General features: G+C 48.0%; 8 protein-coding genes across 8 annotated transcripts; 3 read left to right on the forward strand and 5 right to left on the reverse strand.

The window, feature by feature from the left end:
* Positions 1-2,281: 2,281 nt before the first annotated feature.
* BJ212DRAFT_1262467 (uncharacterized protein) lies at positions 2,282-3,307 on the reverse strand (the record flags this gene model as incomplete). Its single annotated transcript, XM_041330266.1, has 3 exons — positions 2,282-2,620; positions 2,799-3,167; positions 3,224-3,307. 3 exons carry the CDS (start codon positions 3,305-3,307, stop codon positions 2,282-2,284), a joined length of 792 nt encoding a protein of 263 aa, XP_041197470.1.
* Positions 3,308-5,404: 2,097 nt separating this feature from the next.
* BJ212DRAFT_1262418 (uncharacterized protein) lies at positions 5,405-7,578 on the reverse strand (the record flags this gene model as incomplete). The annotated part of the gene is made up of 11 exons (XM_041330263.1): positions 5,405-5,488; positions 5,546-5,739; positions 5,794-6,019; positions 6,072-6,172; positions 6,227-6,548; positions 6,609-6,795; positions 6,848-6,935; positions 6,988-7,078; positions 7,130-7,213; positions 7,271-7,449; positions 7,509-7,578. The coding sequence occupies 11 exons, from the start codon at positions 7,576-7,578 to the stop codon at positions 5,405-5,407; spliced, it is 1,626 nt and encodes a 541-aa protein (XP_041197471.1).
* Positions 7,579-8,078: 500 nt separating this feature from the next.
* BJ212DRAFT_1261703 (uncharacterized protein) lies at positions 8,079-8,822 on the reverse strand (the record flags this gene model as incomplete). Its single annotated transcript, XM_041330198.1, has 4 exons — positions 8,079-8,269; positions 8,322-8,363; positions 8,420-8,555; positions 8,610-8,822. The coding sequence occupies 4 exons, from the start codon at positions 8,820-8,822 to the stop codon at positions 8,079-8,081; spliced, it is 582 nt and encodes a 193-aa protein (XP_041197472.1).
* Positions 8,823-10,435: 1,613 nt separating this feature from the next.
* On the forward strand, positions 10,436-11,926 carry BJ212DRAFT_1262177 (prim-pol domain-containing protein; the record flags this gene model as incomplete). The annotated part of the gene is made up of 4 exons (XM_041330242.1): positions 10,436-10,693; positions 10,742-11,362; positions 11,410-11,659; positions 11,697-11,926. 4 exons carry the CDS (start codon positions 10,436-10,438, stop codon positions 11,924-11,926), a joined length of 1,359 nt encoding a protein of 452 aa, XP_041197473.1.
* A 252-nt stretch (positions 11,927-12,178) lies between these two features.
* BJ212DRAFT_1476302 (uncharacterized protein) lies at positions 12,179-12,910 on the forward strand (the record flags this gene model as incomplete). The annotated part of the gene is made up of 2 exons (XM_041339354.1): positions 12,179-12,499; positions 12,557-12,910. The coding sequence occupies 2 exons, from the start codon at positions 12,179-12,181 to the stop codon at positions 12,908-12,910; spliced, it is 675 nt and encodes a 224-aa protein (XP_041197474.1).
* A 1,247-nt stretch (positions 12,911-14,157) lies between these two features.
* On the forward strand, positions 14,158-14,716 carry BJ212DRAFT_1476303 (uncharacterized protein; the record flags this gene model as incomplete). The annotated part of the gene is made up of 2 exons (XM_041339355.1): positions 14,158-14,367; positions 14,429-14,716. The coding sequence occupies 2 exons, from the start codon at positions 14,158-14,160 to the stop codon at positions 14,714-14,716; spliced, it is 498 nt and encodes a 165-aa protein (XP_041197475.1).
* A 354-nt stretch (positions 14,717-15,070) lies between these two features.
* BJ212DRAFT_1324063 (uncharacterized protein) lies at positions 15,071-16,459 on the reverse strand. Its single transcript, XM_041334513.1, has 4 exons — positions 16,350-16,459; positions 15,885-16,280; positions 15,284-15,818; positions 15,071-15,227 (listed from the first exon to the last, which is right to left on the reverse strand). Exons 2-3 carry the CDS (start codon positions 16,218-16,220, stop codon positions 15,396-15,398), a joined length of 759 nt encoding a protein of 252 aa, XP_041197476.1. The 5' UTR covers positions 16,221-16,280; positions 16,350-16,459; the 3' UTR covers positions 15,071-15,227; positions 15,284-15,395.
* A 218-nt stretch (positions 16,460-16,677) lies between these two features.
* BJ212DRAFT_1476305 (cytochrome P450) lies at positions 16,678-18,587 on the reverse strand (the record flags this gene model as incomplete). Its single annotated transcript, XM_041339356.1, has 7 exons — positions 16,678-16,746; positions 16,798-16,897; positions 16,958-17,266; positions 17,311-17,352; positions 17,402-17,861; positions 17,915-18,277; positions 18,335-18,587. 7 exons carry the CDS (start codon positions 18,585-18,587, stop codon positions 16,678-16,680), a joined length of 1,596 nt encoding a protein of 531 aa, XP_041197477.1.
* Positions 18,588-22,853: the final 4,266 nt, after the last annotated feature.

Below are 22,853 nucleotides of genomic sequence, written 5' to 3' on the forward strand. Positions count from 1 at the left end.
CTTTAAATATCTCTTTCGCGATGCTACAGACGGGCGGGAAATAACCTGTATCATCATCTGGTTTACCCTGCGGAGGGAAATAATCGCCCCTAGAGTTCGGGAGATGGCCGTGATTGTGCCACTGCTCGTCTGCGTGCACAGGGGCTCCCGGAGCTGGGTTTATCCACGGTGCCTGCGGCCAAAAAGCACCAGGCGTCATCGTCACGCCGGGCGTCATCGGCACCCCACCAGGCGTCAACGGCACCATCGTCACTGATGGCGGGTGTCCGGTTGATATGGGCACCATGATCCCAGGTGAAAGAATTCCAGGGGAGAACATGTGCGAAGGCAGGTGCGACGAGTACGGGACTTGGGAGTGCGGCGGAAGGTGGTATGGGGATGATGGCGGGGGGGCCTCTGTTCGGCCTTCCGTTGCCTGATCCTGGTAACTCCTATCATTTGAGCTCTGCTGCTCTGTGGCATTAGTGCGCCCGTTTGTTGGCTGCAAGAATGTAAATGGCGGCATGCTTGGAGTGATGGGAGGTAAGCCGTGTGGCGTTATGACACCATAGTGCATATGGTAAGGGGAATGGAGCGGGCTTATTGCGGGGTGATGTATAGGGCTGCGCACACCTGGATGATGCAATGGGCTCATGGGATGAGATGGCGGGTAGCCAGCGTGATACATTGGACTCTGTGGGTGGGGCGGAAGGTATGGGGACAGCATCGGTGGATGCGGGAGTGTAAATGTACATGGAGGAGGGAGCGCAATAGGTCCAGGTTGTCGGCGGGAGGATGTCTGTGATGGCTTCTGCGGCACTGTTTGCTTCTGCGGAGATGGAGATGTAGACTTCGGACTTGCTGAAAATGATTTGTTTTTCTCTGCAGCCTTGGAAGCCAGCACCTTGGACCTTCGCAAACTCAGAGATCCAAGTGCTGTCGCGGTGACGTCGGTGTTTCCTGACCCCTCAAACTTGGCTGGCGTGGATCCTTGGCTTGGTTCGACCTCTGAAACACCCCACATAGATTGAGACTTGTTCGACAAGTCTGAATTGAGGATCGAATGCGCAAGCACAGCAGATTTAGGGGAGGTCTGCCGGGGGCTCGATATACTTGGCCATCCCCCGCTCGCCGGAGGGGACGTTGACGCGGTATCACTGCCTACGTCCGACTTAGGATGAGTCAGTGTCTGCCGTAGGGAAAATGTCGAACTCGAACTCGAGCCCGAGTTCTCCCGCGACGTGCCCATACTGACAGGATGGCCCACAGACCCCTGCCCCTCTTGCTCACCATCAAAGAATGGCTCGTTCAATAGCGAGCTTGCACTGAATGTAGGGCGCCGTGCAGAACCGCCGCTAAAGGACGGGCGCTGAGACGTGGAGCTAAAGGTGGGGCGTTGGGATGTTGAAGAGCTGAACGACGGTCGCTGGGATTGCGAAGCACCAAACGAGAGCCGCTGCGAGAAGTTCGTGCCATCAGTTAATGATGATGCTGTACTAAAGCTTGGTCGTGATGACCCTGATGAAGTCGATGTGGGATAGCTTTGCGCTTGCGAAGAGCCCGCAGAGACACTTGGACGCTGCGAGCTGGAGCTCGATGTCCGTGATTTATTTGATGATAGCAGATGCATATCGCTCCCGAGCTTCATGTCTGTGTTTAGCTTCAAGCTGAGGGAATCAGCAGCACCCGAATGTGGGGGCAACTTGGCGGTAAGCGCGTCGGTACCCAGAGATAGGCTGAGGGGGACGAAGTTTGTCGAGCTATTGTTTGAGAATCCTAGATGAGGTGAACTTGTCAACGAATGCGGATGGGTGGGTGTAGGTGCTAGTGAATGGACTGCTGACGGCGCAAGCGACTGAGTGTGCAGAAGTGCAGGTGAGGGAGAAGTGAGGGAGGTGGAGGTAAGGGGACTTGAACCGAGAGAAGGGTCGGAGGATCGAGAACCTGACTGCGTGACTGAGCGAGTTAACAGGACTTCCAGCTGAGATGATGTTATGGGATCTAGATCAGCACGTCTAAGCGGATCCAACTGTGGGTACATTAAAGAATCCAGTTGCGGGTGTAACAAGCCATCGAGTTTGAGCTGAGATAGATGTTCGTTTTGTTGACGTCCCAACTGATGGGACTCCAGTTGTAGGGATTGTAAGTGAGATGCAAGAGCATACTGTGATAGAGTGGATGGGGCTGGTACTTGTGCGCCAACAAGAGGTACCGGAGCTGCAGACGGCGAGAATTTATCGTAGTGGACCTTCAATGGCCGTCCATTGAATTCATACCTGGAATAGATCATAATCACAAACAATCAGTACATGAGGCAGAATTGATTAACAGAACACGAAAGCATAGAAGGGTTCCTATCGAGTGTAGTGCCACTACACAGCGAAAATATTTTATGGTCAAAATGTGAACAAGAGAGGGATGTGCACATAAACCCGGAAGGCGCATCGTACGTCATGAAGAAGGCAGCAACGCACCCATCAAACATCCTACGCGCGCGCTCGGCACCGTCTTCCGTAAGGAAGCTGACTGTTCCGAACCCGCGAGAGCGCCCATCAGGCCCGACGGTAACATCTGCTCGAGCAACAGCGCCAGCGGCACGAAATAAATCCTTCAAATCTTGCCATTGGATATGGAAGGGAAGCTGAAGTGGAAGAAAGGTGAATAAATAGACACTTGTGGCACCGCAAGCAAAAGATGAGCCAAGAAAGAGATGGTAATGGTAGAAGGTCACTTGTACAAAGTCGAATCTCACATGATGATCGGGGGAAGTATCGATGAAAGAGGAAAAAGTGATGAGGGAAGAAGATTGACAGACTCACGTTACCCACAAAGAGGGATTTCATTCCAGTGCCACCTACAACATCCTGTCCAAACGTGTTTTCATCATATAGTTTGCCTGAAGATGAAAATCCTGAGGGGTGGCCATTTGCGCCTCTGATTGCGAGGCTGGCACCCATTTCATCGACACTTGCGCCAAGCCTGTCGGGGCGCACCTCCAGGACTCTGGTCTGCCAGCAATATCCATTCAACATGTCAATTGCCCTTCCCGCATCCTCCGCAGTAGCTAGAAGGACAGTGCCATAGCCTCGTGAGCGATTATCAGGACCTAGTGATACGTCAGCACGTAAGACAGTGCCTGCGCGACGAAAAAGATCCTTGAGGTCCTGCCAACGGACTCGATACGGGAGCTGGAATATACGGTCAGAGCTGATTAGGATTCAGGAGGGTCTACAGACGTCCATACATTGCCAACGAACAACTGAGCGCGGGTATCTCGTAGGGGTGCTAGCTGGCGGGAATCCTGGGAATTGGTAGATGATGTGGCCATTTGGATGACAGCCTCAATGTCATCATTTGTGGGACCCGGGAACTCAGAGGGATGTGTCAAATGAGGAGGCGAAAAATCCTGTTGGGATAGGTGAAGGGGAGAAAGAGATAAAAAAGGCATTAGGACCTGGAAGAGAAAAAGTAGGTGGATGAACGCACAGAAAGAGGCGGGGCTGAGGCCATCTGGAGCGGAAGGCGCTAGTACGGCTTGAAGGGTATCGTTGGCTTGGGTTTATTTATTTTAGGGTATGGGCTTCGCGATGCGTCGCGGCTTTATCGCCCGCGTAACGCGTCGGTTGCTACAAAATTGATGGTGCTGAAGTGTTTTGCCAGGTTAGTGAGTATACCGGAGGACGTAGAGAACAGCGAGCTCGACCTGCGAGAAGATCTGAAAAGTAGGGTATTGTAAATTAGGAACAAGAACAACCTAAGGTTTCTGACTTGAGCTGTGCGCTTGGATCTGTTTCGTTCATTTTACAGATGCTCCACACGAACAAAAACAGGGTACTCTCAGCGCCACTAGCCCTACGTCATTCTCCTTTTCTGGAAACTGCGTTCTCCTCTCAGCTGCATGTGACAGTTCCTCCTCGTACGTAGGCAGTCGTACAGTGACCGGATACACGCGGAGTCCAATTTCTCACGGGTACCAGGGATGTCATGGGCCCCGGGTCTGTAGTGATGTCATGGAGGGAGCCTAGAAAAACACGCAGTGGTTCGCTCCACTTTATTTATTTTCATTCGCAGGTGCCAACCCATGGCTGAACATCCTCACTGTCCAAAAGCTATGCATGTTTACATTCCGAAAGATTTATTATCGACAGTGACATCTGAGTCGCTGTTGACTGTAGGCTGTTGTCAATTTGTAGGCGATATCAAGGAAGGCGAATTTGCCGAAATTGAAGCAGCGGCTGATCTAATTAGGCTTGTGGAATGTGGAGACCTTTATGTGAGTAAATGGGTCTATAATAATCTATAATAATTGTCCTTAATCTGATTGGGTATCGGATCTACATCTCCCCTGCGGCCTGGCAATGGTATCTGAAGCCTCGAGGAAAGGCTGACGGACCGAGTAATGTGGGGGTTTTGTATTACAATAGTAAATATGTGATTGATTCGAACGATTGTCGTTCGCACCCGGTGGACTCGGACGTCCTAGTTTTATTTGGTGAGCTAGGTGGTCGGCTAATTTTTATATATTTGTCCTCTGGCCCGAGCAGTCCCCATATTTAGGGTATGAATATTATGAAGCTCTTGTAATTAAATATGGTGACTATTGACACCCGAAATTTATGTATATGTTTTCATTAACCGCCCAGTAGCTGTATCTCCCTGGACCCCGATGTTCTCCAGAACACTTTTTGAGATCCGCCCTGGAGTAAGTTTCATTCAATTGGATATTACCTACTCACTTATCTTTTATCATAGCATTGGTTCATGGAGTAGTCTTCCGTTGGTTTCTTCCAGGCTATGGAAGACTGTAGCAAGATTTGTGACGGATCTTCTCAAGCCTGCTACCAGTTCCCCTCACTGGCATTCCAACCTCATCAATGAACGACAACTTGATACGAGATCTAGCAACAAAACACAGTTGCCGCGCATGGCGCGTGGTATACCAAAATGCGCCTAAGAAATGTTTTGTGTTGCACGTAACCTTGTGAGGAGGAAACATTAGTCACTATTTACGGTGAAACGTCACCGAGTACTGGCAGCCCTGACTCGAGAGGAGCTTGCCATGCCACTCTTACCTATAAGATAACTAAACGGAATTCTCCAGGAAGATCGATCAGCTGAATTTGCCAAGTCCATCATATGTCACGGGCTGGCCGTAACTGTTTTCCGATTTTACTCCAACAAACCTGCCAGTGGTTGATCATCGATCTAGGGACCAATAAGAAGCTGTTATTCTAAAACCCCGGTCGCGTCATCGGTGGCGAGGCAAGTGCCACAAGGCAGCCTTCGACTAGGGACACGTCGAAAGCGTGACCACAACTTGTATAAATTTAGTATTGTTGAATTCAAAAGGTGCTCACTGACCCGAAGACCGTCCTGACAATCTATTCACAGAACACCAAGTATTACAGCTTCTTTATGTAAACATTTAAGGGTTCCACATCTTGCCCTTGACAAACTCTAATAAGAGCGTATCATCCATTCTCTTCAGATCCGTCGAGTTGTCCACGCCCTAAAAATGGGTTATAAACTTGACTGCTTTCGAGGATCATACGATAACTAGACATACCGCCTTCTGCGCTGCCCGTATCACCTTGACAGCGATGTGTGCACTGATCTCCCTGATGCGCTCGATACGGGGGTACACGAGCTCTAGTGCCCGTTCATCCCATGAAAGAGAGCCCGCTAATCCGAGCGCAGACGCTTGTACCATACTATCCGTCACGTTCTTGGCGCGGCACAGTATCGCACCCAAACCAAGCCCTGAGATCCAGCAGTCAGCTCAGATACAATTATAAAACGAGAGAGAGAACCTACCGGGAAAGATGTACATATTATTACCCTGGCCAGGTTCCCTCCTGACACCACCAATGACCTCGCTTCCAAATGGTGAGCCACTTGCGAAGATTGCGGTGCCATTGCTATGTGTGAGAGCCTCAGTGAATGTGCATTCTGAGAGATGGACGGGGTTGGAGAGAGGGAAGATGATGGGGCGAGGTGTGTTCTGCGACATCTGACTGATGACTTCCGGGGTAAAAGCACCCTGAAAGAGAGTGAGCGCGACGATGAATACAAATTATGTTTTTGAATCATACCGCGATTGTCGAGAGACCAAGGAGCACAGTTGGCTTCACATACTTAACGATTTCTGTAAGGTCCTTCATTGGAGGACCTGTGTAATGCCTCCTTGCGAAATCTGTGACATAGCTCGTTAGATATGAACCATCCCTTCGAAGAAAAGGGGACATACACATTTTGTATTCAGCAACCCCTTCCCTGCCGACGTAAACGAGTCCCTTCGAGTCCACAAGCCAGATATGACTCCTGGCCGCTTCCTCGCTCATCCCAGCGATTGTAAAAAAGCTCATAAGCTGTTTAGCAACACCTACACTAGCGCTTCCCGCGCCAAATAGCAAGATTCTATGTTCGTGGCGCGGGATGGGAACCAGTCGCGCAGCGGAAAGCAGCCCTGCGAGGACAACAGCACCTGTACCTTGGATATCGTCGTTGAACAGTGGGAGACTATTACGGAAACGCTCGAGGTAGGAAAATGCATGGTCAGTGGAGAAATCCTATCGCCCACGAGAATGTTCATGTCTCTAGAATGGAAAAGTTGAAGAATGTGAACGAACCTCGAATTGCACCAAGAGTTTGGGGTAGACACGTCTCATCTCGGTGATGAACTCATCCATGAAGGCATCATATTCCGTGTCAGAGGGCCTGCGCTGGCGCAGCCCGAGATACAAGGGGTCGGAAAGATTAGAGGAGTTGTTAGTTCCAAGGTCAAGCGTGATGGGGAGAGTGGACGATGGGCGAATACTAAAGTCGATTGGTCGGGCGGTTACAAGAATAAGACTAGGGGTGGACGCACCCAGCACCGGCGACATAAAGAGAGAGTTTGCCAACGGCAATGGGCATCCCATTTACACCAAGGTCACCAAGCCCAAGTATGCGTGAACCTAGTGCATGTTATCAAGCTCTAATCATCTAACCAAATGGTATGACACGAACCATCCGTGACAACGCTGATCCGAGCCTCGTTCGCAAGGGGCCAGTTGCGCAGAATGTTCCCAATTCTGCCTTTGTCCTTGAGAGAGATGAACTGTAGCACCCATTAAGCGAAGGAGACCCATGAGGTATTTGTATTCATTACCAAACCCTCGGGATTTCTGTAAATTTTCGAGTACTGCAGGCATGCATCACCGACAGTTGGTGTGTAGATTATAGGTGTGATCTCCTAAGGATAAACATTTAATTGTGATTTCCAAAGATTCTGACACCACTTGTCTCATACCGGCATGAATTCGAGGCATAGCTTGTAAAAGGCCTCGACATCTGCTTGCTTGACTTGCGCGAGGAAGGTATATTTCTCGATAGGGGATGTCCTGGAGCGTAATTGGAGAAGGGTACGATCCATCTGAGCTTTCATACTGAAAACTGGTGGCATGAGGCCTGGCGCAGCTGGAGCTTTAGCTAAAGGCAATAAAAATTCAGTATGAGGTATGGGTATCAATAGGGTAGACCAAATGCACCCCGTGCTTCCATCTTGAGCTTCTGGATACCCTCATCTGGCGACCAGTAGGGGGTAAGTACAATAGACATTTAATATGGTTTACGGTAGGAAAGATGTGGAAGGATAGTTGTAATTTTGCGAAAGGGAAACAGAACAATCAGAACGAGCAGAAAAATGAGAAGGTCTTGAGGAAGAAAGAATCATCGTATGGTATATATAGATGCAAATCAGTGATGAGAACGGTAGTCACTGAGCGTGTCAATGGACAGTGCACGGTGTGAATGCGAACTTGTTTAATTGTGGCCATGGAAGACGTGCACAGCGTTTGAGTGACGCCGTGATGAGGATCGCTCCGACATACCCATGCAAGAGGCTACACGGCCCCGGTGGTTGCCCATGCTTTTGAGAAACATCCACAGTAGTCAAGTATTCCATCAACTATGAGGAATCACACTTACACGACCCTCCTTGATCATGTAATGAGCTGAAAAGTGAGGGAATGTACTACTTACCTTCGTCAGCCGCTCCTGGGTAGTCATGTCTTCAAAAAGAATCGGGCCGAGGATTCTTACCCTCATAGATTATACATTTATCCTGCATACATTGTCCCATCTTCGTCCATGACAACATCCGGAGGGGGTGTATTATCCAGTTCCTGGCTCTCCTCTCCTCTAGTAACAAACTTATCGAGCATCGTTGGTTCACTCTGGCTCTCCGCATTCTGTAATGCTTTAGGTTTGCGTTTTTGTGGGGGTTCTGTGCGTTGAAAAGCGATGATCTCTGAATGTGAAGCTATGAAAAGAGGAGATAGTCAAGCCCAGGAGGAACGTACCCTCGAGGAACATAAATTCCTCTGCTCGCCGCACTACACTTGCTGTGAGAGAATGAAACTGAGAAATGAAATATCGACATGGCACGCTCCGGACGTACCAACGTCCTTCTGCTGCACAGTTGTTCGCTTCTCGCGCTCCGCGAGCTTCTGGCATGCCTCTGAAAGTCTTTTGATGAACTCCTCGGTGGCAAGTGAGACTAAGAAAGTCGCGTCGCGTGCGACTATTGGAAGTTCCTGGAATGCTGCATGACGCTATACGCCACCTGAGTAGGGTCCATTAACACGTACCTTGTCCGCTTTGATTATCTTCTGCACTCTCGAGAATGGTAAGATTGACTTCCCCAGATCGCGCTGCGGCTCCTTCTCTTTCTGTTTCTTGGTTATCGCATCTGAGTTCGTATGGTCTCTGGGCTCCGAGTCTTCGTCGATAACCTCTACGCTCTGCGTATCTTCCGCCAATTTCAATTCATCCTGCCGTGGTTGCGCTTCAGAGACGGACATTATTGATCAGTACTAGTGGCATTCAGTGGTCCAAGCTGAAGGTCAAACTCAGCCACATACACGCCCGGAAGTAGAAGAGCTAGAGCGGACAAAGGACAAAGGACATATTTGCGTCCACGCACCGCTAATTCAACAAGAGATTCTCCAACTTCTGGTGGGATCAGTTCTTCAGGGAGCTTCGAATATAGGACTAGATCGGCAGGCTCCAGCTACTCCGACTCCAAACTAGCGCGTATCCTCTCGGTTAACCTTTTTCCTCTGTCCTTGATATTCAATGCTCAAAGTCATTCCTTTTATCGCGCTGATGCTAGATTACACCCTTCAGTCGTTGGGGCTCTGTTATCCTTCCTACGGACTCCGCTTCCTTGTTCGAAAGAGGTGCAAATCAACCTAGGACCCATGCCATGATCTTTGATGTTCAAGTCGGGAAGCGATACCACTGTGCATGCCTCTGAATCTGTATTGCACACAACGTTTAGTGGGTGTTATTTTATATGCCATCACCACACTCTAGTAAAAGCTCTAATACGCTCGAATGATAAACTGAGGGTACACGAGGGTACGTCGTTGTCTCGAAGGGTTGGTATAGGTCAGTACATTTAACTGGCAGCACAACATTCCTAGGATCATGGTTCAATTCCCGTCCCCCCAACGGGCTGCCACGATGCCAAAAAAACCACCCTCAGGGTCGCTGGAGTGAGCTCCGCTATTGCGTACGCTGAACTCTACAACCTGAATGCTCTCTGCCTACTGCTACCGAAACCGTTCTCTACCTCGACTAACTCCGCTCTAACCTTGCCGAATCTCTCTGCCAATCGACTTCCTCCCTGGGGGTCCCTCACTCCATCGCTATGACCTTTTTTGTCATTTCATCGCCACGAAAGTCCTGGACATGGATTGCCCCTACTCCTTGTGATGCATGGCCACTGATGGTGCTCCAAGGAGTGTGGTTTATGTTGTGATCCCAACTTGGAGATCCATAACATATACGTACTACGTCGTGTTCGACAGTAGCGCTGTGGAAGGCTGCATACACTCGTTACCCGACACCTTCGATTCGATCCAACGACTCTAATCCTGATTCCTGGTAGTGACATGCTAGCAGATGGTGAAATGGCAATGAAATTCAATACGTCATTGGATACTCGATCTTTAGCTTGTTATGCATGCACAAGCGACATGGAAAGCCATCTGTGCACTGAACGCTGGACGATTATGAATGCACATTCCCGGGCCGATCATGATTTCGAATATTCACTTCTGCCTTTGTAGTAGATTCAATATTGACTGAGTAACTTGCGGCTCGGTTGGTTGTTTGGTATCTCGCATGTGGAGTACACCTAAGTATAATTCATAATGTTGATTTGACCCATCCGTTTCAAAATTCGCAGCCAGTTCGTATGATATGCAAAATTTTGTTATGTTGCGTATAGAAAAACTGAGATCATGACACGGTACACTAGCTAGTGTTTTGTTTCCAAGCTACAGGTTTGAGTGCACGAATTAGTGTGTGACCTACGCGCGTGACGCTTCCTCACGTGCTTTTTGTCACTCAACGTGTAAGTATCGACGTGCACACCTTGAAGCTTGATTTGCTATTCCTTCGTTCAACAATGGCCGACTCCGCAGAGACATCGCCGGAAGTGATGCTCCAGTTCTACCGCATGCTGTACCCTTTCAAATCCATCTTCACATGGCTCAACCAGGAACACACACCAAAGGATTTATTTACAAACCGCGAATTCGCATTTACTCTCCAGGGAGACGTATATCTACGTTATAACTGCTTTTCGAACGCAGAAGAACTCAAAAAGCAGGTGTGCGCACTCAATCCGACACGCTTCGAGATCGGACCCATGTACTCATCTCGGGTGAGTTATCTTTCGATCTCCCTGGCGTTTACGCTGACAATATGCAAGCCAAGCGAGCGGAAATTGGCGCGGTCTGTAAAGTCGGGGAAGCTCTTCACCCCGTTGAAGCGCGAGCTGGTGTTTGATATCGATATGACTGATTATGATGGCGTGCGCACATGCTGCACCTCAGCAGGAATATGCAAGCGCTGCTGGGCGTTCATCGCCAACGCTGTGCGCGTCCTTGACTCGGCCTTGCGCACGCAATTTGGGTATCATCAATTGTTATGGGTGTACTCGGGCCGTCGTGGTATCCATTTGTGGGTCAGCGATGATGAGGCCATGGGGCTTACCGACGAACTACGTAGAGCTGTGGTTGGGGCGCTTACGGTGATAGAAGGAGGTAAGGAGATGGCGAAGAAGGTGAATGTAAGAAGCATTGGAACGAAGAGCCACCCAGGAGATCTCCCACCTTCTCTGTGGCATGCGCGCGATGAAGGGAGTAGGATATGGTATCCATTGTTGGATGACCAAGAATGCTTCCTATCCGAGGACGGCTGGCGAACGCTGCTTAAACTGGTTCCGGACAAGAAAATTGTCGAGACTCTTGAGAAGCGGTGGGAGAAACAGCCTGGTATCGAATCGTCGAAGAAATGGGATGAGCTGAAGGTTGAGGTGAAGGGTACGGGTGTATGTGCTTCACTCACACCATTCATGCCATTCTTGACACCTCACAGGCCCGAAATCTGGCCGCTCTGGAAGACATTATTCTGCAATATACATATCCACGCCTAGATGCCGAAGTATCCAAGCACCGAAACCATCTTCTCAAAGCGCCATTCTGTGTACATCCTAAAACCGGTCGAGTTTGCGTCCCCGTTGACCCGAACCACGTGGAAAATTTCGACCCTGACGCAGTTCCTACAGTTATGCAGCTCCTTCAAGAACTCGATAAGGCAGGCGAGGGTGCAAGTGAGTGCACCACTTGTAACTGTGCCTGTTGTTTTCACCCATTTTAATTCAGACTGGGAACATACAAGTCTCAAGCCATACGTCGACATGCTAGACAGACACGTTGTGGGGATTCTAGATGATGTCCGGAGGAGAGAACGGGCAAGAGCTGTGCTTCAACACGGTGCGTGGGTTTTGGTATATTTTAGGGTCATCCAGGTTTACTGGTATTCTCGCTCCAGATCTCAACTGGTGATGGACACTTGGAAGGCTTCATTTTTATCTTATTTTACAGCATCGTGAAGTTGTAAACAATATTACCCGTTGTATTCTATTACACCTCCTGTTCTTTTCGTCATCTCCTAGTAGTTCAGAACGTTCAAGTCTTGGTGGCAGTCAGTTACGCATCATGTCACGTGGGTCGATCAGTGAGACACAGTTCCCGATTTCTGGGAGGCACTGTCGTGCTCACGCTTAGCATCGTATGCTACATACTTATGGATCCGTTCGCCTTGGGAATGCCCCCACGCCTAGGTGTCGTCGTTGAAGAAAACCATGACTGCGTCGTCAACGAGCCAGTACTCCTCGTTACTTTCATCGACATTGTCATCCGCTCCCACCTCGACGCCGACAAGCAATGGAAACACATTGGATAGCGGTTCTCTACTCTTGGGCTTTCTTATCAGTGTTTTGTCACTCTTCGGCTTATTCATGATTAGTGGACTCGTATGGCATCGTCTGGTCATACGGCGCCGGACGATCGATGAGATGTTGCGGGTTGATATCCCCTCGCAGAAGAGGCATATGCGGAAGCCTCCACTGTGGGATGTATGGGCTTCGCTGAGTCGGGACCATTTGCAATGGAGTGACACCCAGGTAACACCCGTTTCTTGTTGGTGCCTATGTCCTTCTGATCCTCTCTCACCTTCATAGCCGCTGGCAACGGAAAAGTACGACATGCCATTGCCGCCGCCGCTGGACAGCCAAATACCGAGACCTTCTTTCTGGAAACGTCAGGTTATCGGCCGCATACCACCTGAGATAACCTATCTCTTTTCTCCTCCCACCCTAGCTGAAGTGGCTGATCCCCCACTTTTGAATCATTCAAGGGTGGAGCTCCCGGTGGATCAATCTCTCCTCCAGGTTTCGTTCTTGATAGCCATGCCGCGACAACCAGATTCGTTGTCACCTTCGTCGAAAGGTATGGGATTGAAGAAGCACAGACCATTGTATGAGATCGTTATTGGGACATCAAACGTGTACTATCATGACTTGGACTCGCAGTAGCCGTGGTGCTTGTTCTGATCTTTACGACTGCTACGTGTTTCGTGCCATCTTTCTACCTTGACGTACCTTACCAGGGTATATTAATTGTTGCACCATTATAGTCTTGGACTCTTTGCTATTCTGGACTGCTTTTCGCCCACTTTGCAATGCTTGAAACATGAGGCGCAAATGCCAGCCACTCGTTCGTTATTCGCACAGTTACATGGGTCGACGTTGAGCTACCACTATCGAGCGTCTTTCAAGGGTAATCACATGGTCTTTTTTTGGTCTGACAGCCTTAATGCCTTGTGCTTACGTCCTCACCAGCTTGAGCATACAGCAAGTCGGTATCATCCGATAGGTCCTGCTAATAATTATCGTGTATCTAGGGTCGCGTGCACTCTTGCACCTGTCCTTGGAAGGCAACTCTGTCCCGAACTCAACATTCCCTCCTTTCTCCACGGTGATCGCGCCTCCCCCTGTTTGAAAACAGCGCCGCCCGTCCGACAGGCATCCCATTCATAGTACAATTTAATTCAACTTATCTCTCTACAAAGGCCTCATGTTTTCGGAGTCATCGGACCCGCATCCCATTGACTCGATTCCTCTATCCTGCCGTCCTTGTGTGGTTTTGCCCGACATAAACCGACATATCCACGATGTATACGTGCGTCATCCTCGACTGTGTTTGGATTCGATTTATCTTCTTCTGTATCTTAAATGGCTCCACGAGTTTCATGCCAGGCTCTGACATCTGCAAAATCTTGCGTTCCCGGAGAATTTCTGGCCCTGGCTCGGCTCGGCTCATGCCCGACATCGCTTCCTAGAAGGCAGCGGCTTTTCACTGCCTTCTTCGGCCTCATTGTAATACAGCATGTTCATCCCCCTTCTTCCCCGCAATCTGTCATTACCATTTCACACACTTAAGATCACAATGTGCTGTGGCTGATGTGATTACAACAAGAACGCTGTGTGGTCATTAATGACTATTTCTCTTTCTGGTATACGGAGACATCAAACTTGGACAAGGCGCATACGCGTCGCCTATTTCTAGCAAAACGCGCGGCGCGTTCTTCGAAGAGGCAAGTAAGTTGCCTTTTGTTGGTATTGACTGCGGGATCTGAAATGCATTCTGCGGTGGTGCCCTAGTCATATCATTGCCGCGAGGCATCAATACCAGGTATGGAATGTTTCATCATGTATAAAACTCGTCTTCTTACTTCTCTCCTCCCGTAACCCTCCAAACTTCACTCCACATTTCACCCACCATGGCTCCCTCCATAACTCCTACGCACGGTGTCAAGCTCAACCCTCTCTTTACTGGTTCTTCCAGCGGGGAACGCTATCACGCACCAGTTCCCATAGAATGGGATGTGCGCTACCATCCAACACGTTCTGCAGAAATAGCAAACATGCCTCTGTTGTCATCCCACCTGTCACAATTTGCAACTAATCCACCTATTCCAAAGTTGCACCTTGTCTGTGACCTATTGTTCCCTGAATGGGAGATAGTAGCCCGTAACCCAACCGGGGTGACAGTGCAGAACTGTGCTAGAAGCGATTTATGAGACACTCCGCCAACTTGTGCGGGGGCATGAGTGGGAGGGCATGTCGCTCAAGCAGCGCGGCCGGATTGAAGATATACACCGCGCGCGATGCAGGGCGTCTTTGTACCCTGAGCACGCACGTTTAGCGGGTGTCCGCCGAGCGGACTGTCTGCTCTCAACGACCATGTTCGCTGGACTGACCTCGTTGGTCAGGAGGAGAGAGCAGTGGCAAGTGGTCCTCACGCTGTCACGCGATTTCAGACCCCGCGTGCACTATTAGCATGTTCTCCTCCGCAGAGCTGATGAGAACGTGGCGCCTTGATTTATGGAAATTCAATTATGAACTAATTTGCTGATCTGCAGTTTATCTTACTATGCCAGACCCCTCCTCGACTCGTCAGGTGTGTGTTGTTAGTGTCCTAGCATCGTGTATATTTTTTTCTACGTATGCGTTAGCGTTATCGCGCGCAGCGTATCACTTTCGAGCTCTGTACTTATAGCCTCTGCACTTATAGTCTTGTATTGTTACCCGAGTCAACGTTGAACGTTGAAGTAGTACTGTTACTTTAGTTTGTCGACACACTGGTATGGTTGTCGATAGGAACTTGAAATCGGATATGATTTGTTTCTTGACTACCACGATCTTCTATGATTCTGAAGCCAATTCCCTGAAACAACTTGGGGCTGTGCTATTTAGCTTTCACAACTTCACCGACACCTTCAAGACACGAAGACAAGTCGTGTAGAACCCACAGGGTATGTGCAACCTCCAACGGTCGCTATTTCCGCCAAGCAAGTTTTAAGTCCCTCTTACATAAAGTCTGTACTAACGATACAGCATCAATAAGCCCTATAGCTCAGATAGGTAGGCAGGTGTCATACATACATAAATTACAGCATACGATCAGGCATCAAAAAATAAGACCACGCAGTCCTATGACAAGTACTCTGCTTTCCTGTCATCTGTCTTCACTGCACGACGCCTCCACTGACCCAATGCAGTACTCTCCTAGTTCTGTATCATAGAGCAGTTCTGGCGTAGGCGCCCGGCCTGATGCCTCAGAGCTTGCGACAGCGTTGTCGCGCTTCCTATTAGGCGACGGCATAGCAATCGTGAAAGCCATCACGACGGACGGGCCCTTTGCCCGAGTCAACGAGGGAGCCCCTGACCCTGGCCGTTCAGACATGTCATCAAGTTCATGCGCTCGCGACTCTGGCAGGGGCAAAGGTGGAGGATTCATGGGTCGAAAGTGCTGTCTAAAAGCAGACATCCGAGTCATCACAGAAGATGAACGGGGTGGATTTTGATGTTGTGGTTCGACAGCTTTCAGGGCCGGCCGAGGAGGCCCTTCTGTCGGACAGAATAGCGTGGCGCAAAAGGGCTAGCCATCAGTGAGCCAATAGAAAATGAGCACCATGTTTTACACTGACTGCGGAGCTTGACCCACCGTTAGATTTTCCCATTTTGAATCGATCGTCATCTCTTCTCTTCTCGCCCACATATCCCAAAGTGTGGGTTTCTCTCCTAACACGATCGGTTTCCTTCCTGGGCGGACCCGAGTTGGCCTAGCAGGTTGGACCAAGAGTCTCCCTCTACTCATCCTTCTCCACCCAAACAATGCCCCCATGGTCACCATAGCCAGCCCGATCACCAGAAACGCGACTACCAGCGTTGGTGATCCATTTGCGGTGAAAAAATTACTCATAATTTGATTATTGTTGTCAGAATTGCTGGTGCTAGAATGTTGTGGGGACGTGCTCGTTTGACTACTCGTTGAGGCCATGGTGCCGTCTTCGCATGGCGCGAGGCTGTCAGTCAGATAAAGTGGGGTACTGCACGCAGCCTTGAGGCGGGATTAGATATGATATGCTCAAGATATACTATAGGCTCAGTTATATAAGGATCTGCATACCTCCCACCTTGGCCTCCACTGTCTCGGAGACGATGGTCTCACAGGTGGAGGGCGAGAGCAGGGAACGAGGATGATGGGAGGGGATCTGTGATATATCTGGACTCCACTCCGATGTAGCTATCAGGGTAAGGGTGGACCAACAAAACAAAAATAGAATCGGCCCATAAGAGCCCATAACTGAAAGTTTGCTTGGGTGTACCGTGGAAGAAGCCTAATTACAGCTGTAATTGGAGGGTGTTATACAAGGAAACAACAGGACAATGACAAACAAAATGTTGTAGATAAACTCTCGAAAAAGGTAAAGAAAGCGTGAGTACCTTTCCTTTCGTCACTGCCGACGCTTGATTCCCACCCGGCACTCCACAGGCTTTCGCAGAAAACCTTCCCGCGTGTCAAACTAGGTCACGAAGTTAGTTCGTGTGAGAGGGCTGGCATGGAAGGAACGCACCACTTTATCCGGGTCGGCCAGGACGAATTCGTAGCGCCGGAGAACAGAGGAGATGATAATTAATAGCTCCATGGACGCAAGGTTACGTCCCACACATGCTCTGAGGGTTAGATGGTCAACATCAGCAGGTCAGTGATTACGTGGCATTAAACATATGTACCTGGGCCCATAGGAAAACGGATTGAAGGTTTTTTGCAGAGTGGCATGATCACGCTCAAACCACCTCTCTGGACGGAATACATCCGCGTCTTCTCCCCACACTCTGGTGTTCCTATGAATCGTGTAACTTGGGACGCTCAAAACAGCGCCCTGTGGGAAATGAATGCCTTGGATGGTCAAACCTCCTTCGGGAACTACACGAGGAAGACCCAGGGAAGATGTCGAATGAATACGCAAGGCTTCATTGATAACAGCTTCCAGATAAGGTAGATGTTTGACCTGTTCATATGTCGAAACGTATTCATCTTCGCTGCCGAGGGCATCGTCAAGCTCTTTCTGGAGCTTATGTTGTACATGAGATTGGCAGCAAGGTAATATGTGATAGCACATGACGAGCTGAGATGAATGAAGATGATGATCGACCCTGATTAGCTGGAAGACTTACTTAGAAGTAGTGTCGGAACCGGCAATAAGCTGAGTGAGGGCCTCTGCGGTGAGCTCTTCTTTGCCCATGAGATTTCCTTCATCATCGCGTCCCTCTTGCAGCTTACTCAAGAGATCGACGCGGTCCGTTGGAGTGGTGAAACGTTTGGCGACAGCAGCGACTGCGAGACCAGCCAAATTCTTGACAGCTATTCCACCTTTGCGGTACCAGGGAAGCAGAAGAACCCAGCGTCGCCACGCGGGAGGTAGAACGCCCATAGAAGCCGAGAACTCCCCCCGATCGTTAAGAATCTGAACGGCAGGGATATCGACATATGCACACTCATTCTGTGATCCGTAGGAGTTCATTGCATCTTTCTGTGAAATAGCAACAGGTGCAGAGTCCTTAGCGTTCAGGACCATTCCGAACGGCGATCCGAATGCCAAGTCGCCGATGATATCGAACGCCAGATAGTTGTACCCTGACATAACATAAGTCAATGCTATTGGAAATTGAGACGCAGCAGCTACTTACATGGAAGGCAGTCAAGCCACAAACGGCCTCCCTTGCCAAACCAACCACCCTCTCCCTCGGTTCCAGATTGGTTTTTCAGGGCTTCATCGGATAAACGGTCCCACTGGTTCATGAACTGGCCGACATAGAGACGGACAGAAGGCTCGAACTCCAACACATTCTTTTGCGAAAAGACGTGAGCGACAATCTTGCGCTTACGGGAATGGTCAGCGCGGTCCCTAGTGTTGAATAAACCACGGTGAATGGAGACGAAGGCGTCATAAAAGTTGGATTTCAGGCTGCCGCTGCCATGGGCATATACAATTTGCAGTGCGTCCGGGTCGGCAATAGAGATGTGATTTGGTGCAAGACGCACGAAGGTTCCTATAGACAGGAAGATGGGTTAAAACTCATGTGGCTCGAGTGGTCAGATGCACATACCATATTTGTTATGCAACTGATGTACAACGTCTGAGCGATGACCTTGACTCGCTACCCAGCCTAGCCAGATATCTGAAAAGCGGGCAAGGAATGGTCCCGGTATGCTCCGTTGATTGTAAGGATCCCTGAGATAAGGAATTACATAGGCCAACAAGATGGGTACTGGTATCAGCAGGAGAGCCGAAAGGTAGTTGAGGTCTTCCAACTGAAGGGGCACGAGGTATTTGATAGCGTTAAGTAGACTGGACGACATTTCCGACTGTGAACTTAGAACTGAACAAGTGACGGAGCAAAGTTGAGGAGGTTTGGATAAAGGACCCTATATAATATATTTGCACTTGTGAATGAAGTTTGATGAGTCTTATATCATATTCCACGCGCCAGCACAACTGTCATAACACCATATAGAGAGAAAGTTTAAATGGTATACCGTACTCGTCGTTGCCAGATACCTCCTTTAACACATTCGCTACGTAGCGCAAAGTCGTGTCACTAATTATAATGACTATGCAAAACACCATATGTTATGTTCTTACATTGCACTGCAGCTGAATAATCAATATCAGTGAGAGTGAGGGCCGGCCATGGGATCCGATTAAATATAATGACCGTACTTACCGGATCTTAGAAGTTGCGGTAGCGAGAGCCGAGTATGAACTCTAGCAAGGCTCTCCCCCGAGCAGTGCAAACCAACATATTATTGATCCCGATATCATGATGTGACTCTCAGCGAGCAGAATAGATTATGTAAATTTCAGAACATCGGCAATCACTCAAGTACCCAAATACCAATACTTAATCCAATCCAGGATAATCCAAGTAAGCTCTCAGGTGACAGTACTTACTATTATCTCCGAGTCATATATAAACTCGGTGTTGAGAATCCAGTTGCTAGCAACTCTTCGCTATCATTCCTGGCTTTTTGCCACTGTCACCTCCAGCTTGGTTGTATGTACGTCCTCAAGCTTGTGTGAAAACTCAAGTGATAAAATCAAATATCCTAAAGTGGTACTAGATAGTCCCACAAGCCTGTGTATCAAGAGTTCGCGCATTGACCCTAGCACACACAATTCTGCACGGAATCCTTATGTATGTTGCATTTAGGTTCCCCCCAACATAATACACAGTGCCATATTTTTTTGGAAGAAAATAGAAGTAGATATTGCTCCATGGCCAACTTATTGATGCTGGAGACTGTGCCCCTTACTGTCATATCCCATATGCCAGACATAGATCCCATCATATTCCCATGCTTTCTGGACCTGTTTCCAGACCCCATATCCGACTCATTCCTGGATCCCCTATCCTGTCCACCCTACGCACATTCTGTCCAGCAAGACATCTGGACTTTACCTCCTCTCAGATTCTGGACTACATCTACCACCTCACATATCTCAGTCCTGTTTCTGCCATGCCTTCTGGATCCCCAGATCTCAGGACCTATTCCCACCCTCCGTCTGAGATCCTGCACCTATCCCCATTTAGGCATCTCCCCCTTTCCAGTTCTCGGTTATCTCTGTTTCTGTCTTGCTGATTGATCCTTGTACTAGTTTCATCTCTGAGTTCATTTAGTTATGTTCCATCTTACTTACCAATGTGTTTCCACATGCTCGTACATAGCCTTACTCCTTTGCTTACTGATCCTCTCAGATAGCCTCTAGTATATACAGTGGCTCAAAAAACTGTCCGCATGTTTTGACATTTTTCACTATCTATGATATTGTGTGAGAACGAACAAATGCCTCAAGGACATGCTTATAGCACATTGTAGTATGGCTTCAGGGCTTTCATTTGAGCCCTACACCGTGGGAATCTGTGGAGATATGGTGGAGATACAAGGCTCACAAAATGGTGACTCATGCGGACAGTTTTTTGAGCACATATTAAAACTATATAAATCATCATTTATGACACCATAACAATCATGCCACCATTAAATAAATTATAAAGTGGTGTCATTATGTCATTTTAAAACCATATCTAACTATACAAACCAAAAATTTCCATATGTCATGGTTATATTCACCATGAAAGCCACCCCTCCTGCTCAAAGGGATAATATCCTCTCTCTTTCCTATTCTGGCCTCTCTGCTTGTCAAATTTCCTCTAGAACTGGAGTATCCAAGTCCACTGTGGCCAAGTTCATCAAAGAAAGTCACACAGACAAGGAAAACTTCTGTGAAGGGCGTCCATCCAAGCTCACCTCTACTGATAGGAGGGCTATTATTCAACATATCACTACAGGAAAGGCTGATAATGCTGTCCAGGTCACCTATTACATCAATTCCACCATCACATTCCCTGTCTCTTCACACACTGTGAGAAACATTCTCAAGACAGCTCATCTCAGGTCAGTAACAAGGAAGAAAAGGCTTTCCTCTCTATCACACATAAACAGAGATGACTAACCTTTGCCTTAGCCCATCAGAATTGGATTACATGGACTGGAAGCATGTTATATGATCATATAAGACCACAATAAATAGGATTGGGTCAGATGGCAAGGTATATATGTGAAAAAAGAAGGGTGCTAGTCCTCTCTGCATATGTGTAATAGAGAGGAGAGCCTTTTCTTCCTTGTTACTGACCTGAGATGAGCTGTCTTGAGAATGTTTCTCACAGTGTGTGAAGAGACAGGGAATGTGATGGTGGAATTGATGTAATAGGTGACCTGGACAGCATTATCAGCCTTTCCTGTAGTGATATGTTGAATAATAGCCCTCCTATCAGTAGAGGTGAGCTTGGATGGACGCCCTTCACAGAAGTTTTCCTTGTCTGTGTGACTTTCTTTGATGAACTTGGCCACAGTGGACTTGGATACTCCAGTTCTAGAGGAAATTTGACAAGCAGAGAGGCCAGAATAGGAAAGAGAGAGGATATTATCCCTTTGAGCAGGAGGGGTGGCTTTCATGGTGAATATAACCATGACATATGGAAATTTTTGGTTTGTATAGTTAGATATGGTTTTAAAATGACATAATGACACCACTTTATAATTTATTTAATGGTGGCATGATTGTTATGGTGTCATAAATGATGATTTATATAGTTTTAATATGTGCTCAAAAAACTGTCCGCATGAGTCACCATTTTGTGAGCCTTGTATCTCCACCATATCTCCACAGATTCCCACGGTGTAGGGCTCAAATGAAAGCCCTGAAGCCATACTACAATGTGCTATAAGCATGTCCTTGAGGCATTTGTTCGTTCTCACACAATATCATAGATAGTGAAAAATGTCAAAACATGCGGACAGTTTTTTGAGCCACTGTAGGACTTTAGACTTGTAGTGATTATGATTAATCTATGTGATGACTTTGATTCATCTCTCAAAGTGAACGAAGTGTCACTTTGACCAACTTCAGTACAATGAAGTTAACCGAAGTCACACATTTTCAAAGCAAAGCAAAGTTACTTCAAAGTCACTTCACTTCAACAGCAACACTACTAATAAGTAACATTTATGGTGACACACAGGTGGATTGAGCACAAGGAAAGAATGGTGTGAACACTAGGTGGAGTGTGAAAAGGCATTGTGGCAGACGTGTGACAGTGTGACAAAGTGTGTGAACCAAGCTAAGGAAAATGCACTTTTCTGCATGGTAACTGTCTGCCAGACTCAACATGTCAAAGAATTTCAGAAAATCACAGATGTTGGACTTTCAATGTCAGGCTATTGAACTGTCAAAGAATTAAAATTTTATGTTTGTGTGTTGTGGAGTAATAGATGTCACCCCCAAAATGCACACACTCTAGTGGACTAGGGGTTAGCATTGCCAACTTGTGACCATGCAGAGCGATTCACACTTTGTTGTTTCCTGTTGGGCTGTTGCTCCCACAATTGTCTTTTTTTTCATCAGTCTTTGACATGGCACAGAGCAAGGTCAGATTGCACAATATAAATACAGATCATTTGTAAGAACAGTGAAATTTTTATTAAGCTTCAGACAACTTGGATGAACTCACTTCTTCATTATGACATGCTCTTTTTGATACAGGTTGTCCTGATAACTCTGTGTCTCCACCTGGATGCGCGCATTTGTAGTTTGATGGGACATGAATTGGACCAAGTTTGAGTATTGTTACTTTTTCTGCTGCAGCTTGGAAGCTATTGAATTCTTTAATGTACCAGTGTTGGATGTGGAATTGAACTTCAATGATAACTCTGTTCAGAATCTCATTGGCATGTTCAGGTTGTACTAGGTGGTCGTTGTGGTAGAGGGGAAGTGGATGTGCTGCGAACTTGTATTTAATGGCATCGAAATCTTTAGCAAAATTGTCCAAAATTGGCCAGTTTTTAGTTTCTTCATCCATCTCTGGTGCGTTCTCTGCTCTTTGTCCATGGGGAGAGTCAGGAAGCAATTCATCCTGTAGATTACTTTAAACACAAATGTGCGTGGTTAGAGCATGATGGTCGCACCCGAGAGACATCAGATGACTGGGTTCATTGTTTACTCCTTAGCTATCCGTGAGAACGCTATATTCCGGATTTCGTTATGACGTTTGTTTGCTTGGTGTC

Source organism: Suillus subaureus (assembly GCF_016647635.1).
Source record: "Suillus subaureus strain MN1 chromosome Unknown BJ212scaffold_4, whole genome shotgun sequence".
In the NCBI taxonomy this organism is placed as follows: Eukaryota; Fungi; Basidiomycota; class Agaricomycetes; order Boletales; family Suillaceae; genus Suillus; species Suillus subaureus.